The sequence below is a fragment of the Podarcis muralis genome, chromosome 11 (genome assembly GCF_964188315.1).
Source record: "Podarcis muralis chromosome 11, rPodMur119.hap1.1, whole genome shotgun sequence".
Classification (NCBI taxonomy): domain Eukaryota; kingdom Metazoa; phylum Chordata; class Lepidosauria; order Squamata; family Lacertidae; genus Podarcis; species Podarcis muralis.
In genome coordinates this window covers 917,275-934,567 of record NC_135665.1, presented here as the reverse complement: position 1 = coordinate 934,567, position 17,293 = coordinate 917,275, and the positions used below count along the sequence as shown (strand labels likewise).

Genomic DNA, 17,293 nt, shown 5'->3' with positions numbered 1-17,293 from the left:
GTTGGTCTTTAAGGTGCTACTGGAAGGAATTTTTTTTGTTTTGTATATGAAAATGAGGTATAGATGGTATTTAACACCAGTGAAGTTAGCAAAGATGTACAGAACTGCTTCCAATATTTGTTGGAAATGCAAAGAAAAAGAAAGCACGTTCTACCATATGTGGTGGACATGCAAGGTAACAAAAACATTCTGGGAAATGATATATGACGAGTTGAAAAAGATGTTTAAAATAACATTTGTTAAAAACCAGAGGCTTTCTTGTTAGGCATTTCAGATACAGAAATTCCAAGGGAGCAGAAAAGACTTTTCATGTATTGCAAAGACAGCAACGAGAGTACTACTGGCCCAGAAATGGAAGGAAGACAAAGTTCCAAAACAAGAAGAGTGGTAGATGAAAATGATGGACTATGCCGAAATGGCAATGCTAACTGGGAGACTCAGAAACCAGGAGGAGAAGACGTTTAAGAAAGGATGGTAGAAATTTATAATGTATTTAAAAGAGCATTGCAAACAATTAAAAACTTTGGTAGGATTAGATTAATACTTGTAACATAAAAACACACAAGGAAAAGATGACAATATTAATAACAATTTAGATAAAATTGGATAAACTGTATGGAAAAGGGGAGGGTAATGGAAATCAGAGAGGGGTGGTGGGAAGTCAAGGATTAAGAGAATCCTATATGTAATGGTGAATGATATGCTTTGATGGAAATCTTATTTGTAAAATTCAATAAAAATATTTTTTAAAAAAGAAATAATAATAATAATAATAATAATAATAATAATAGTAGTAGTAGTAGTAGTAATAATTATAATAGGGGTCTACTGTGCAAGAAGACCACATCATCTCCATTTCCTTCTAGCTTTGTGATCTGATGGCATTTGATTGTGACAACTGATAACTTACCTTCTGTTTTACCATTATATCAATAGCCATGACAATCTTTTTTTCAGTCACTCTTCAAGTCAATATAATAAAGCAACACTAGACCCTGGTAAGTTGGGGAAGCTAAAGTGAATTAGGTTGTGCATGCACGCAAGCCCATTCTTCCAAACAATAACTACAGACGTACCTGGTTCTCAAACGCCTTGGTACTTGGATGTTTTGGCTCCCGAATGCCGCAGACCCACAAATGAGTGTTGCGGTTTGCAAACATTTTTCAGAAGCCAAACGTCCAACGCGGCTTCCGATTGAGTGCAGGTTTCTGAACCGTTTCAGGAGTCAAACAGACTCCCGGAATGGATTAAGTGCAACAACCAAGGTTCGACTGTACTCCATTATTTAAGTATACATTCCAATGTCTGTGAAGAACCAGTTTACAAAATTAAATTAATGAAATTTAATAAAATAAAATCTGCTAAACTGTAGAAGAATCAAATTTTAACAGCAGTGCAAAAGCTGAAAACAGCTCCAGGACTCTGGCTCATTCGTTATAGAAATGAATTGTTGAAAGGTACTTTCTTCAGAAGATGACATTAACCATTTCCTCCTCTCTTAGTCACAGTAGCTATAAAGGCATCTTTAAGGATATCTCTATCCAAGTTTCTACCTATAAAGAGGACAACACAAAAAAGAAAAACATTTTTAATCAATATTTTGCATTATTATAAAAGCAATAATCTACACTATTGAAAGAAAGAAAGCACTTAGTACACTTAGTACAGCCAAGTTCCACTCAAACGACAGATATAGGGATACAGGGCAAGTGTCCCAGCAAGAGAGCAGCATAGCCCCATTATCTTATCTAACCTGCTGCAAAAAAATTCTTTCCCACCTCAATACAAGGATATTATTGCAAATAGCTGAATAGGGGGATGAAACCTCTCATATTTCCTAACCCTTCATTCATATTGGGAAAGTTCATTTTGTTACCTAATCTCCCTGCTTGTAGTTGAGCAGCTATTGGGGGAAGGAAAGCAGGTAGTTAAACGAACAGCAAATGGTGCAAAAGTAGCTACGGCATGATGCTTTGTTATTTTTCTGTCCAGTGTGTTCCTTGGATCTGCCTCAGCTACAGACTCAGGCACAATCATCAACTGCACAGGTTGTATTTCTTCAACACTCTGACAGGGCAAGATAGATGTTCACCCCAAGCTTGTTTGCACTGCCTCTACCCAGGTGAGAGAAACCCTGGCACCCGGAGTTACCATACTTCAAAAGGAAGAAGTCTGCCTAAAAAATCAGTGAAGCTACTCTGCTGTGAACCAATTGCTACTGATTGAGGTCCATGATAAAAACTTACTTGTGGATAACGACAGATCGAAGTCTTTAGATAAAAAACTGTCCAGATAACTTATAAGCCGAGGAGTGATAAACCATGATCCCCGCCAACACATTATTCGCTTCCCTCTATGTACATTTTTCTACTAAAGCTTATTTCTAGTTTTAGAACCACACTGAAGGAAAGAACAGTGTGCAAACTACAAATAGGTAGAGAACTTGTCATTCCCTGTTCATGTGTTCTTTTTGCTCTTTTAAACAGCTCTTCCCCATAGCCTGCTGGAAGACACCCCACATTTTAAAACACTCTTCTGTAGCTTGGGCCACAGAGAGAAAAATAGACATGCCAAGAAGAAACAAACAGCACTACCGAAAAGACCATAATAGCTTGATAGAAACTTGACATTATCTCAGTTTTTTAGTAGATCTTGCACAGTACTGTATCAAGAACAATTTTATGAATTATCTTTATGTTTTTGTATAATCATTTGGCTTTCTTCAGTGATTTTGTACAATAGGCCTATGAAATGTATATACTGCTCTTACCTATTACAACCAATCTATTTGTTCGTTCAGCCTCCTCCTTCCATCTTACAGTGGTTTCTTCTAGATCGTACAGCTCATGAACACCTTGGACTATCACCTGATGAGGTTTGTTTTTGATAGACACAAGTCCCTGGTTAGAAAGAATATAAATAAGTTACTGGAAAAGGAAAGTATCTATAGATTTAATTTGAGGTGTGGTGATATTATGTAGCCAACACACACACAAAAATAACATTGCCTGGTGTTCATTCTAATTACTTTGACAGATTGAGAAAAGGCTAAGCTCATTACAGTAAATACAGAAAGTATTTCAGATGCAAGTGAAAATATAATTCTATAACTATTTGATTATATAAAATTATATGATCTATTATGATATAACATTATTGTTGTACTTTGGGTTTTTTTAAAATTCCAATATAACTGGGGAAATGTTGTCCTCACATTAAGAATGGTGGATTTAGCACAGACCTTGGAAACTGGGGCATAGGAGGAGGTAACAAGTACGCACAAATCTTCTACTGGACAACAGTATAGAATCATAGAATTATAGAACTGGAAGGGACCACGAGGGTTATCTAGCCCAACCCTCTGTAGTGCAGGAATCTTTTGCCCAAAATGAGGCTCAAACCCACAACCCTGAGATTAAGAGCCTCATGCTCTACCGACTGAGCTAAGAAGGCCTGCTCAGGGCTGAGTGGCACTGTGGGTTGAGCTAGGGCTGAGTTAAGAAGGCCTGCTCAGTGATCATGGCATGCCCCTCTTCTACAACACTGGGTACTAGTAGAAGTCCTGGGCTGCCTTGGAGGAGCCCACAACATGGTTTCTTCCCACACCACCACTGTCCTAGATTAGAGGTAATGCTTATACAGTGGTACCTCGGGTTACATATGCTTCAGGTTACATACGCTTCAGGTTACAGACTCCGCCAACCCAGAAATAGTGCTTCAGGTTAAGAACTTTGCTTCAGGATGAGAACAGAAATCATGTTCTGGCGGCGCAGCAGCAGCAGCAGGAGGCCCCATTAGCTAAAGTGGTGCTTCAGGTTAAGAACAGTTTCAGGTTAAGTACGGACCTCGGGAACAAATTAAGTACTTAACCCGAGGTACCACTGAATAGGGAGGAGTGATATATCACAGATTTCTCCCAGAAGGTTTACAGATTCAGATGTTACCCAATAGCTGCAGGAAAGTGCCATGCTGATGGCTCCAACAGAACAAACCTAAATCTCAGTATTCAAATACTACTGATTCAACAGATACATCTGAATTGACACACACTACGGTAATTTATGCTTATGTTTGCTGTGCATGTATTCACTTTTTGTGCCCAAGCAAAAAAAAAAAAAACAAAAAAAAAAAACAATACAAACAAAGTAAACAATACTTCTGAAAACAAGTTTGGTAGGACTGAATACTGAACCTTGAGTCTTATTACTTCCATGGGGTTACCTCTCTTGTCTTTTACATTCTTCTCCCACAGAAGATCCTATAAACAGAAAGGGGCTTTTAATAATAAGGCATTCATAATGCGATACACAGGAGTGTGCATGTTCCCTTTTCTGTTCTCTGCCTAGTGCAGGGGTCTGCAACCCGCGGCTCCGGAGCCGCATGTGGCTCTTTTACACCTTTGCCGCGGCTCCGGGGTGGATACTAGCGAGGGGAGGAGGCGCATTGTGCGCCCCAACACTCCCCACTGTGGCGGGCGCTGTACTGGCTGTGACGTCGCATGGGGGCAGTGCGTGCGTTAGTCACGCACTGTCCCGACGTCACCTTCCCACCCGCCCGCTACATTGTAAGGGGCATGTACGCTGGTCACTGCATTGAAAGGGGGCATGTACGCTGGTCAATGTATTGAAGGGGAGTGAAGAACACACACGCAAAAAAAGGTAACTTGTTAATTTAATGTTTATTTCTATGAGGAGGAGTAATTCTGAGGGGTCAAACAAAGAAATAATTAAAAAGAGTGACAAAAAAGTTATTTTTATAATGACAAGTTTTGCGGCTCCCAGTTTTTTTTCCTTCGGAAACAGGTCCAAGTGGCTCTTTTTGTCTTAAAGGTTGCAGACCCCTGGCCTAGTGGATGAATAACAGTCATAGACTTGTAGAGTTGGAAGGGACCTCCGAGTCATTTAGTCCAACCGCCTGCAATGCAAGAATCTCAACTAAAGCATCCATGACAGAGAAATTCACAAGTGATTATGCTTCAAAAGCAAAGTATATAGCACTTACTTGAACAAACACATTTAGCTCTTCTTCAGTTGTGCTTCCTAGCACTTCAAATGTGAATGTAACAATACTCTGAAAATAGAAATGTAAAACTTGCTGTGATCAGCTCTTTAATAAGGGCAAAATGCACCTTAATTAAAAAGTTTTAATACATATTCATGGCAGTGTACAAAAACAATATGAAATAAAGCCATAAAATATATAGAACGTGTGTGTGCATGTGCGCTTTTGTAATACCTGGGAATGCTTTAAGTCTGAAAGTTCGTAACTAAACATAAGCATAGTTAGTATCAGTACATGCCCCATCCTCCTAGTGCTTTGTATCAGCTGAAATCCCCTGCCAATACTTTCCTATCATATATTGAATTTGTAGTTTATACTGAGGTAGTTATCTGAAAAAATATTTCAAGTGGCATTTCACACATTTCTGAACCACACAACAGCTTTATGCAATACAGCACCAAGCAATGGTGTTTACTTCAGTATGGCAACATTGAAGAACACTGCAGTACTAATGCAAATCCACATGCCATGATGATGTTTGTTGTGAATCCAATTCTGATCACTTATTTGCTAGTACAATATATTATTATACAGCCTTATTAAAATTGGAGATTTTTCATAAATTAGTTTCCATTTGGTCCAGATAAAATTGTGCCTTTGAAATAAATGGTATACCTGATGAAGTGTCTCTACCCCCATCATCCAGCCCGGACACTGAGGTCCAGTGCCAAGGGCCTTCTGGCAGTTGTCTCACTGCGAGAAGCCAAGTTACAGGGAAGCAGGCAGAGGACCTTCTCGGTAGTGGTGCCCGCCCTGTGGAACGCCCTCCCATCAGATGTCAAGGAAATAAAGAACTACCTTACTTTTAGAAGACATCTGAAGGCAGCCCTGTTCAGGGTAGCTTTTAATATTTTATTGTGCTTTTAATTCTGTTGGGAGCCGCCCAGAGTGGCTGGGGAAACCCAGCCAGATGGGTGGGATATAGAAATTTTTATTGTTATTGTATTATTATTGTATTATTATTATTAGGGACGTGGGTGGCACTGTGGGTTAAACCACAGAGCCTAGGACTTGCCAATCAGAAGGTCAGCGGTTCGAATCCCTGCGATGGGGTGAGCTCCCGTTGCTCGGTCCCTGCTCCTGCCAACCTAGCAGTTCGAAAGCACCTCAAAGTGCAAGTAGATAAATAGGTACCGCTCCGGCAGGAAGGTAAACAGTGTTTCCGTGCGCTGCTCTGGTTCACCAGAAGCGGCTTAGTCATGCTGGCCACCTGCTCCTGCCAACCTAGCAGTTTGAAAGCACCTCAAAGTGCAAGTAGATAAATAGGTACCGCTCCGGCAGGAAGGTAAACGGTGTTTCCGTGCGCTGCTCTGGTTCGCCAGAAGCGGCTTAGTCATGCTGGCCACATGACCCGGAAGCTGTACGCCGGCTCCCTCGGCCAATAAAGTGAGATGAGCACCGCAACCACGGAGTCGGTCATGACAGGACTAAATGGTTAGGGGTCCCTTTACCTTTTACCATTATTATTATTATTATTATTTCCTTTCAATTCTCCTAATGTAAAAAATCCCATTTGGTTCTAAGGCAAAGAGGGTCACTCAATCCTCAGGAGAGCTTGATACACAGAAAGGGCTGCAATTGGGTGTGGAGAAGGACTGTGCAAATGGAGTTTTGCTTGCTCTTCTATGTATCCAGCCTTAAGACTGAAAAAACCACAAAAAATTGTAAATACATTAGCAGTAATGTCTTTAAAATGTTGCAGGTTAAAAATAAGCAATATGCTGTAAAAATATACCTGTACAGTGGTGCCCCGCAAGACGAATGCCTCGCAAGACGAAAAACCCGCTAGACGAAAGGGTTTTTCGTTTTTCGATGCGCTTCGCAAGACGAATTTCCCTATGGGCTTGCTTCGCAAGATGAAAACGTCTTGCGAGTCTTTCGATTTTGTTCGCTTTCCCCCCCTTTTTCTAAGCCGCTAATCCGCTAAGCCTTTAATAGCCACTAAGCCGCTAAACCGCTAATAGCGCTAATCGGGTTGCTTCGCAAGATGAAAAAACCGCTAGACGAAGAGACTCGCGGAACGGATTATTTTCGTCTTGCGAGGCACCACTGTACATGTGCACAGAACTACTAAGTTTTCAAGCTCTTATGTGCTTCCTCCCTTTTTACCATTCATTAGACTGACTTTAGCACGTTTCCCTGTACCCCAAGATGACTGATCAAGTTATGAGGGGTGAAAAAGAAAAGATACAAATGCATTGTTATGTACATTTTATAAATGAAATAGATACATAAATAATGTGTAAATAGTTACAAACACTTGCCTAGCAAATCATGCTTAATGTAGAGCTGATAGATGGATATAAGATAAAATAATTACCTTATCAAGGTGTGGTTTAGGTACTTCCTCAAGCTGCAGCTTCTGCTGCAAACTTAAAATAAGTAGAGCACTGTCAGCATTATGTTAAGCAGAAATAAATACAAAGTATCTAATATTGTGAATATAAAATTCATTTAAAAAGCATTTGCAAGATATTATGATGAGCAGTCAGAGGTAAATTGGCAAGTGTAGAGTCAAGATACCACCAAAGACAAACATTTTGGCTGTGTACAGATGTTCCATTATCCTGGAGCAATGGAAACTCTGCTGTAGTGACACAGATTCTTCCACCCAGGTCAATCTTTCATTGCAGGGAATACAGCAGCTTATCCCCAGCTGAAGGCTGCTGGTTAAATGCAATTTCCCCCCAGCAATTTCCACCTTTGCTTTTCAGGCTACTGCATGTTAAAGTGATTGTGCATCTGACTAATTTGAGCCTGTGACCTCAATAATTAAATGGAATTCACACCTCCACCCCCTAGTCCTAATGGCTTACAGGTGAAGATGGTGACAAATAAGACTGCTTGTCTTTGAGCTCCATGGTTTTGTCTTAATCTTGAATAGTTGAAAAGTCTGTTGGCTCAGCAGTTAAGGTTAATTCCTCTAATGAAAGCTTAGCTCACTGGCCACTTGATACAGACTTGTTAGGAGCAGATATATATGCTCCCAGGCAACCTCAGCTTCCTCCATAACAAAAACTAGGCATAATCTCAATCTTGGCATAATAGAATCGACCACAACAGAGCCTGAAACTCCCTCACTGTGGGAACTTTTATGTGATCCTGTCTAAACAAACAGCAGAAGGAATCTTTAGCAGAATTGATGCATTGGAAAAGGAAGTGGGGTCACTCAGAGGAGAAGATGGTGAAATGCAAACAGGGGACACAGAAAGGGCTGAACTCCTCAATGCCTTCTTTGCCTCAGTCTTCTCCGATAAAGAAAACAATGCCCGACCTGAAGAATTTGGAGCAAATGATTCAGCAGAGGAAACACAACCCAGAATAACTAAGGAGATAGTACAAGAATACTTGGCTAGTCTAGATGTATTCAAGTCTCCAGGGCCAGATGAACTGCACCCAAGAGTATTAAAAGAACTGGCAGGTGTGATCTCAGAACCACTGGCAATCATCTTTGAGAATTCCTGGAGAACAGGCGAAGTCCCGGCAGACTGGAGGAGGGCAAATGTTGTCCCTATTTTCAAAAAGGGGAAAAGAGAGGACCCAAATAATTATCGCCCAGTCAGTCTGACATCAATACCAGGGAAGATTCTGGAGCAGATCATTAAGCAAACAGTCTGTGAGCACCTAGAAAGGAATGCTGTGATCACCAATAGTCAGCATGGATTTCTGAAAAATAAGTCATGTCAGACTAACCTGATCTCGTTTTTTGACAGAATTACAAGCCTGGTAGATAAAGGGAACGCAGTGGATGTAGCCTACCTTGATTTCAGCAAGGCATTCGACAAGGTGCCCCATGATATCCTTGTAAAGAAGCTGGTAAAATGCGGTCTTGACTATGCTACCACTCAGTGGATTTGTAACTGGCTGACTGACCAAACCCAAAGGGTGCTCATCAATGGTTCCTCTTCATCCTGGAGAAGAGTGACTAGTGGGGTGCCACAAGGTTCTGTCTTGGGCCCGGTCTTATTCAACATCTTTATCAATGACTTGGATGATGGACTCAAGGGCATCCTGATCAAATTTGCAGATGACACCAAACTGGGAGGGGTGACTAACACCCCAGAGGACAGGATCACACTTCAAAACGACCTTGACAGATTAGAGAACTGGGGCCAAAACAAACAAGATGAACTTTAACAGGGAGAAATGTAAAGTATTGCACTTGGGCAAAAAAAATGAGAGGCACAAATACAAGATGGGGGACACCTGGCTTGAGAGCAGTACATGTGAAAAGGATCTAGGAGTCTTGGTTGACCACAAACTTGACATGAGCCAACAGTGTGACGCGGCAGCTAAAAAAGCCAATGAGATTCTGGGCTGCACCAATAGGAGTATAGCATCTAGATCAAGGGAAGTAATAGTGCCACTGTATTCTGCTCTGGTCAGACCTCACCCGGAGTACTGTGTCCAGTTCTGGGCACCACAGTTCAAGAGGGACACTGACAAAACACCATCAGAGCACTCCTGACATATGGTTGTCAAGCCTCTGCTTAAAGACCTCCAAAGAAGGAGACTCCACCACACTCCTTGGCAGCAAATTCCACTGTCAAACAGCTCTTACTGTCAGGAAGTTCTTCCTAATGTTTAGGTGGAATCTTCTTTCTTGTAGTTTGGATCCATTGCTCCGTGTCCGCTTTTCTGGAGCAGCAGAAAACAACCTTTCTCCCTCCTCTATATGACATCCTTTTATATATTTAAACATGGCTATCATATCACCCCTTAACCTCCTCTTTTCCAGGCTAAACATTCCCAGCTCCCTTAGCCGTTCCTCATAAGGCATCGTTTCCAGACCTTTGACCATTTTGGTTGCCCTCCTCTGGACACGTTCCAGTTTGTCAGTGTCCTTCTTGAACTGTGGTGCTTACAGACTGTTTGCTTAATGATCTGCTCCAGAATCTTCCCTGGTATTGATGTCAGACTGACTAGCCAAGTATTCTTGTACTATCTCCTTAGTTATTCTGGGCTGTGTTTCCTCTGCTGAATCATTTGCTCCAAATTCTTCAGGTCGGGCATTGTTTTCTTTATCGGAGAAGACTGAGGCAAAGAAGGCATTGAGGAGTTCAGCCCTTTCCGTGTCCCCTGTTTGCATTTCACCATCTTCTCCTCTGAGTGACCCCACTGTTTCTTTGTTCTTCCTTTTGCTACAGACATACCCAGAAAAGCCTTTTTTGTTGCTTTTAACCTCTCTAGCAAGCCTGAGTTCATTCTGTGCTTTAGCTTTTCTGACTTTGTGTCTACATGTGCTGGCTATTTGTTTGAATTCCTCTTTGGTGGTTTCCCCCCTTTTCCATTTTTTGTACACATCCTTTTTTTAATCTTAACTCAGTTAAAAGTTCTTTAGATAGCCACCCTGGCTTCTTTAGGCACCTTCTATGTTTCCGTCTCATTGGTATTGCCTGAAGTTGTGCTTTTACTATCTCCCTCTTAACAAACTCCCAGCCATCATGAACTCCCTTTCCTTTTAGTATTACTGTCCATGGGATCTCACCCAGCACTTCCCTAAGTTTTATGAAGTCGGCTTTCTTAAAGTCAAGAAATTGAGTCCTAGTGTGCTTGGCTGCTCCTTTCCGCTGTATAGTAAACTTCAGAAGAGCATGATCACTCACGCCTAATGTTCCTTCCACTTCTACCCCACTAACCAGGTCATCAACATTGGTTAGGACCAGATCTAAAATGGCTGTTCCTCTTGTTGCTTCTCCCACTTTCTGGACAATGAAGTTGTCTGCAAGTCCAGTGAGGAATCTGTTTGACCTTATGCTCTTGGCTGAGTTTGACATCCAACAAATATCCGGGTAATTGAAGTCCCCCATTACTACTATCTCCCTTCCTTTTGCATGCTTGGCCATCTGTTCCAGGAAGGCATCATCTATGTCCTCCGTTTGGCTTGGGGATCTATAGTAAACTCCCACAATGAGGTCTCTGTCATTCTTCTCTCCCTTAATTTTGACCCAAATGCTCTCACTTTGGCTTTGAGGTTCTAAATCTTGGATCTCTTCACAGGTATACACATCCCTGACATATAACGCCACTCCTCCTCCTTTCTTGTCTGGTCTGTTTCTCTGGAATAGATTGTATCCCTCCATTATTACATTCCAATCGTGGGACTTATCCCACCAGGTTTCAGTGATGCCTATTATGTCATATTTAGTTTGCTGTACCAAGAGCTCAAGCTCATCTTGTTTATTTCCCATGCTTTGCGCATTAGTGTACAGACATTGAAGTCCATTCATCATTCCCCCGTGTCTCTTATTTAAGGATTTTTTCCTCCCAACCCCAGTGCCACAACCCCAGAGTCGGTCACGACTGGACCTAATTGTCAGGGGTCCCTTTAATATACCATAACTGACTAGAAAGCATCCAAAAAAGATGTTGGGAAATTGGATTTTTTAAAGGCAAAATAATATTAGAATTGATGCTGTCTGAGATGTACAAGGGAAACTGTGTTTTCATGGTCAGGAACTTGGTAAAGTCTTTTTTGTTTTGTTTTGTTTGTATTATGGATGTATTTTCTGTATTCTTTTATTAACACTATTGTTAATAATGGCCTTTGGCTGGAACTGAACTGAACTGATTTTAATGTAATATTTGCAGTTGACTAATCTTTGGTGAATTTCTGTTTACAGTACAGTATTAAGTAATTAACTACATTTTCAGCTCACTCCTTCTCTAACTTGGGTACCTCTGGGTATAAAGGTAAAGGTAAAGGGCATCCTGATCAAATTTGCAGATGACACCAAACTGGGAGGGGTAGCTAACACCCCAGAGGACAGGATCACACTTCAAAACGACCTTGACATATTAGAGAACTGGGCCAAAACAAACAAGATGAATTTTAACAGGGAGAAATGTAAAGTATTGCACTTGGGCAAAAAAAATGAGAGGCACAAATACAAGATGGGTGACACCTGGCTTGAGAGCAGTACATGTGAAAAGGATCTAGGAGTCTTGGTTGACCACAAACTTGACATGAGCCAACAGTGTGACGCGGCAGCTAAAAAAGCCAATGCAATTCTGGGCCTCATCAATAGGAGTATAGCATCTAGATCAAGGGAAGTAATAGTGCCACTGTATTCTGCTCTGGTCAGACCTCACCTGGAGTACTGTGTCCAGTTCTGGGCACCACAGTTCAAGAAGGACACTGACAAACTGGAACGTGTCCAGAGGAGGGCAACCAAAATGGTCAAAGGCCTGGAAATGATGCCTTATGAGGAACGGCTAAGGGAGCTGGGCATGTTTAGCCTGGAGAAGAGGAGGTTAAGGGGTGATATGATAGCCATGTTCAAATACATAAAAGGATGTCACATAGAGGAGGGAGAAAGGCTGTTTTCTGCTGCTCCAGAGAAGTGGACACGGAGCAATGGATCCAAACTACAAGAAAGAAGATTCCACCTAAACATTAGGAAGAACTTCCTGACAGTAAGAGCTGTTCGACAGTGGAATTTGCTGCCAAGGAGTGTGGTGGAGTCTCCTTCTTTGGAGGTCTTTAAGCAGAGGCTTGACAACCATATGTCAGGAGTGCTCTGATGGTGTTTCCTGCTTGGCAGGGGGTTGGACTCGATGGCCCTTGTGGTCTCTTCCAACTCTATGATTCTATGATTCTATTCTATGATTCTAAGGTACCCCTGCCCGTACGGGCCAGTCTTGCCAGACTCTAGGGTTGTGCGCTCATCTCACTCTATAGGCCGGGAGCCAGCGCTGTCCGCAGACACTTCCAGGTCACGTGGCCAGCATGACAAGCTGCATCTGGCGAGCCAGTGCAGCACACGGAACGCCGTTTACCTTCCTGCTGGTAAGCGGTCCCTATTTATCTACTTGCACCCGGGGGTGCTTTCGAACTGCTAGGTTGGCAGGCGCTGGGACCGAACGACGGGAGCGCACCCCGCTGCGGGGATTCGAACCGCCGACCATGCGATCGCCAAGTCCTAGGCGCTGAGGTTTTACCCACAGCGCCACCCGCGTCCCTACCTCTGGGTATAGAGTGGTATATAAATTCAATTAATAATAATAATACCTAAAGACCATGGGTTGTATCTAATGCTAGCTGTACTCAGAGTCGACTCACTGGAGTTACTAGACATGACTAATTTAGGTTCAATTAGTTGGATATAACTGACTAATTATGGCAGTTCTGAACCTGGGTGTGTACCTGAGACTGTGCTACAAGTTGAATTCTAAATCATAACTATACATAATTCTTATGTAAAAGCTAGCAATCTGCTGATCAAGTAACAGTGTAAAATAAAATCTTACCTTTTTCCTGACAAACTATCAAAAGCATGAAGATCTAAGACATCAGAGATGTCAACTCTAAGAAAAAAACAAATAAATTTACTTTTCCCCTACTGAAGTGTTTTATGGGTTGCATGCAGCCTATGGATGAGCAGAAGGCCTCTTTTATAAAAAGGCTTTCCCACTTTCCTTCTCTCCCCCGCCCCCTGCAGCCCCTGAAAAGCTTCTCTTGATGGTCAAGGGACTCTCAATAAATGTCTGGGATCTAGTGGGGAGAGGCTGTCATATTAAAAAGACAACAGCAAAACAGAGAAAGGAGACCTATGGAGTGACCACTTCTTTTTAATTTAAAGCAAGACCTTTTTCTAAGAGAAATCACTGTAATGCACAGATAACAGCATAAGCAAATATTCTCTTTCATTTATGGCCAGCTGTGTTTGAACTATCTGCTCTCTGCAGTGCTCCAAAATCTGTCTTCAATAGAAGAAAGGAAGCATGAATGGAATGTAGGGGCTGAAAAAAGCATATCACGGTTACAAGTAGTAAGGATATTTTGAATTCCTAAGGCTCAGTTCAGACATAGGTGGAAACACAGGCACCAACTCCTAGGGGCCAAGGTCCCTTGAGAGCCCACCCTAAAATATTTGAGGGGGCCAGCCCCCCAGTTAATGGGCATTGCCATTCAAATGGTGTGTGCGCACCGCAACTTGTAACTGATTATATAGGGCAGGGCTTACCTGGGCTCCCTCAATATTTTATTCAAGTTGGCACCTGTGGTAGGAAAATACAGTTTCCTGGACTGTATGAGTTCAGGAAATGAGCCGCTGTGAGCCTTGGACTTGCATGCTCCTGCTCCTCCTCTTTTGAGCTTTTGTAAAAGAGAAGTTTTTAGTTTCAAACTAGCCACAGTACCCTGTAACATCAAAACCTGGGGAACTGCAGTTTTAATGCTGGGTTGAGAACAAGCCAGGATCTTAAACTTTGATTTTAACCTGGCTTGTTCCTACGAAGCAGTTTAAATATAGTTTAAGAACTAGAAAAAAATATTTGTTTTTTATTTAGTTTTAAAATATACAACAAAAAATCATATTTCTGTCTCAGTTTTTAAAAAATATATTCAACAAGCAACTACATATCACTCTTAGAAAATATTCTGCTTTGGACACACAATGAAGTTATCAGATCTTAAGAATTGCTCAGCACCTCCTACCAACTTCTACTGCTGGTTCTGGAAGCTGAACTCTTTTGAAAAGTGTCATATACATTGGCCATATTAACAATACTGTTTATACAGTGTCCTGTGGGAAGAATAGCTCTGATCAATAGAAAATGTAAAATATTGGCAAGGTAATATACCCACAGAATAACTGTGCATTAAAAAAGGTGAGCTATAGTACTTTATATTTTGAGTCCCCTTTAATAGAATTTTAAAAAGTTTTTGAAGCTATTTTAACACTTTCCTCCTTCCTACCTGAACAAAAGAATTGCAAGGACGGTAATCCATATAAATTAACATGGCCATCACTACAGAGAAGAATCTTCATAGAGCAACTGTTTAGCACAGGGCAAAGCCTCCAGAATGGAGCAGATTGAAGGCAGAATTTCTAATAAGTTATATCAATGGTTCTGTTAACAGGATTAAATGTCTTGAAATGCAGTATTCAGCTGATTACCTTGCAATATATATATATATATATATATATATATATATATATATATAGCTTGTGAACTCATGTATAAAGGTAAAGGTACCCCTGCCCGTACGGGCCAGTCTTGCCAGACTCTAGGGTTGTGCGCCCATCTCACTCAAGAGGCCGGGGGCCAGCGCTGTCCGGAGACACTTCCAGGTCACGTGGCCAGCGTGACATCGCTGCTCTGGCGAGCCAGAGCCGCACACGGAAACGCCGTTTACCTTCCCGCTAGTAAGCGGTCCCTATTTATCTACTTGCACCCGGGGGTGCTTTCGAACTGCTAGGTTGGCAGGCGCTGGGACCGAACAACGGGAGCGCACCCCGCCGCGGGGATTCGAACCGCCGACCTTTCGATCGGCAAGCCCTAGGCGCTGAGGCTTTTACCCACAGCGCCACCCGCGTCCCCTGAACTCATGTATATACACCAGCAAAAATGTTTGTTGCACTGTATTTTGGTGTTGCTGTCAGGTAAAATATAGGATTGTCACACATGACCTTTGATGCCCACACAATTGCCTACCTCAGAAAATATATAAAATATATTATCTCGCTCCACTTTATACTGTGCGATTCATACAAGGAAGAGGCCTGCACTGCTATAAAGTCCATTATGCTTGCTTATGGTGCTTAGGAAAATACTTCCTAGAATGAATAGGATAGTTAATATGATACAACGAAGAAAATTTACTAGCTTTAGAAGCATTTCTAGCTTTAGAAGCTTACTCCCCCCATGACTGATAATAATGAGACACAAATTACCCTACTGAATGTTTGAAAAACTAATTTACAAAATACAAAATACAAACTATTTAAGGCTGTATAAACAGATATATGACAGTATCTAGTGACTGCTAATTTTCAGCCTGTTTTGCATTGAGCTACTCTTTACAGCATTTAGGATGCTGATTATGTTGGTCTGAATGTTCTTCTCTCAAAAAAATAATTTATTTGAAACTTTAACCTTATCTTTACTGGACTACATGCTTTTTATTCCTTTCCCTACCAGTGTTAGGTTTTAAAATCTGACATTATAACAAAAAATCAGCAAATATTCAGTCATTGGATTATAACAAGGAAGTTTATGTAAACTTTCAATAGGTTTCCTCATTAGTTTTCCTCTGCCCCTTTTTGGGTGGGGACGACATTTTCAATCCAAAGTAGCAAGGCTACAAAGACTTTCACTGCGAAACAGCTACATAACAGCCACTTAAATTATTGGGGGAGGGGGGGAAATAATATTTTTTCATATTTCTTTCAATGTATCTACTTTCCTTTGATGTAATTCTTTAAGCATACTTATAATGGAGGGCTTGGGATCATGATTTATGAATTCCCTATGGAACTCTGAGCTGCTAGCTAACCAAGGGGCTTTTAGAGTAGGATTTTTTAATTTCTGATACCAACTCCTAATTTGCAGATAGGACTTAATTCAAATTAATATGGAGATTACAGTATTTACAAATGACCCAGTTGGACACTGTTGGAACAGAACATCTGAGTAGGCAAGCCTTTACTTTGAATACTACAAAAAGCTCTTGGAAGGCTACACCAGCCTTGCTATGGTCCTTAGTAAAGCGGAACAGACAAAATAATCTTCTTGTCTTCCACACAGTCTCCAGCTTCCAGGCAACAGGAATAGTCAGAGAAGGAAACCAAACCAAAACCAACTGGGTACTGCCTATGGGCCATATGTTGCCTTTCTTGATCAAATATACATTTCAGATCAATATGTAGCAATCACAAGAGGAAGGAAAAGTGGCAATAACTATTTCTGATTTACATTATCATTACCTGGATCTCTTAGTTTCTAAAATTTTGACAACTCCATTTATTGACCTAACATCATTGAAAAAAGAGAACAAACATAAATTTAGATTGTGACAAGAACATTTGTACCCAGCCATATATATCTTTACCTATATCTGATACTCTTCAATGCTGGGAGCGTAAGTTCTCAAGAAGTAAAGACACTAACAAAACCCTGCAAACTCCATGCACAGTTTGTGAGGATCTGGGGCAAGTCAAGGAAAAACTGGGGGTAGAGGGGTTTTCAGCCTAATGGTGTCAAACTTCAGAATCATGGCGCACTGTGGGTAAGCATGGACACATCTGTCAATTTAGTTTTCAATCCATTTCTCATTTTTCCAACCGTAAGTTCAGTTCACTCCTGTTACATTCCCCCCCCCTAAAACATATGCATGAAAATTTGTATGCATTCTTCTGCACAGAGACATTTCTGCAAGTAATGTTCCCTAATATAATGTGGTTTTGTATGTTGTGCATACTTATGCATTTTGTGCATACTTTTTGGT

General features: G+C 41.3%; 2 protein-coding genes across 12 annotated transcripts in view; one reads left to right on the top strand and one right to left on the bottom strand.

Annotated features, from left to right (window-relative positions):
- Window positions 1–1,328: 1,328 nt before the first annotated feature.
- ZNG1A (Zn regulated GTPase metalloprotein activator 1A) overlaps window positions 1,329–17,293 on the bottom strand; it is a 32,460-nt gene continuing 16,495 nt past the window's right edge. For 5 of the 11 annotated variants that reach the window (XM_077935927.1, XM_028748094.2, XM_028748091.2 and 2 more), the window contains 7 exons: window positions 16,773–16,817; window positions 13,312–13,368; window positions 7,382–7,433; window positions 5,002–5,070; window positions 4,193–4,258; window positions 2,771–2,900; window positions 1,329–1,553 (listed from right to left, as the gene is read on the bottom strand). In XM_077935927.1, the coding sequence (XP_077792053.1) occupies window positions 1,480–1,553; window positions 2,771–2,900; window positions 4,193–4,258; window positions 5,002–5,070; window positions 7,382–7,433; window positions 13,312–13,368; window positions 16,773–16,817 (493 nt within the window). In that variant the 3' untranslated portion in view covers window positions 1,329–1,479. The remainder of the gene's footprint in view (window positions 1,554–2,770; window positions 2,901–4,192; window positions 4,259–5,001; window positions 5,071–7,381; window positions 7,434–13,311; window positions 13,369–16,772; window positions 16,818–17,293) is intronic. The other 6 variants (XM_077935922.1, XM_077935925.1, XM_077935926.1 and 3 more) reach the window with 4 other exon arrangements.
- Window positions 11,652–17,293, top strand: part of DOCK8 (dedicator of cytokinesis 8) — a 222,054-nt gene continuing 216,412 nt past the window's right edge. Inside the window, exon 1 of the mRNA XM_028748429.2 lies at window positions 11,652–11,760. The gene's annotated coding sequence lies outside the window, so the exon portion shown is untranslated. The remainder of the gene's footprint in view (window positions 11,761–17,293) is intronic.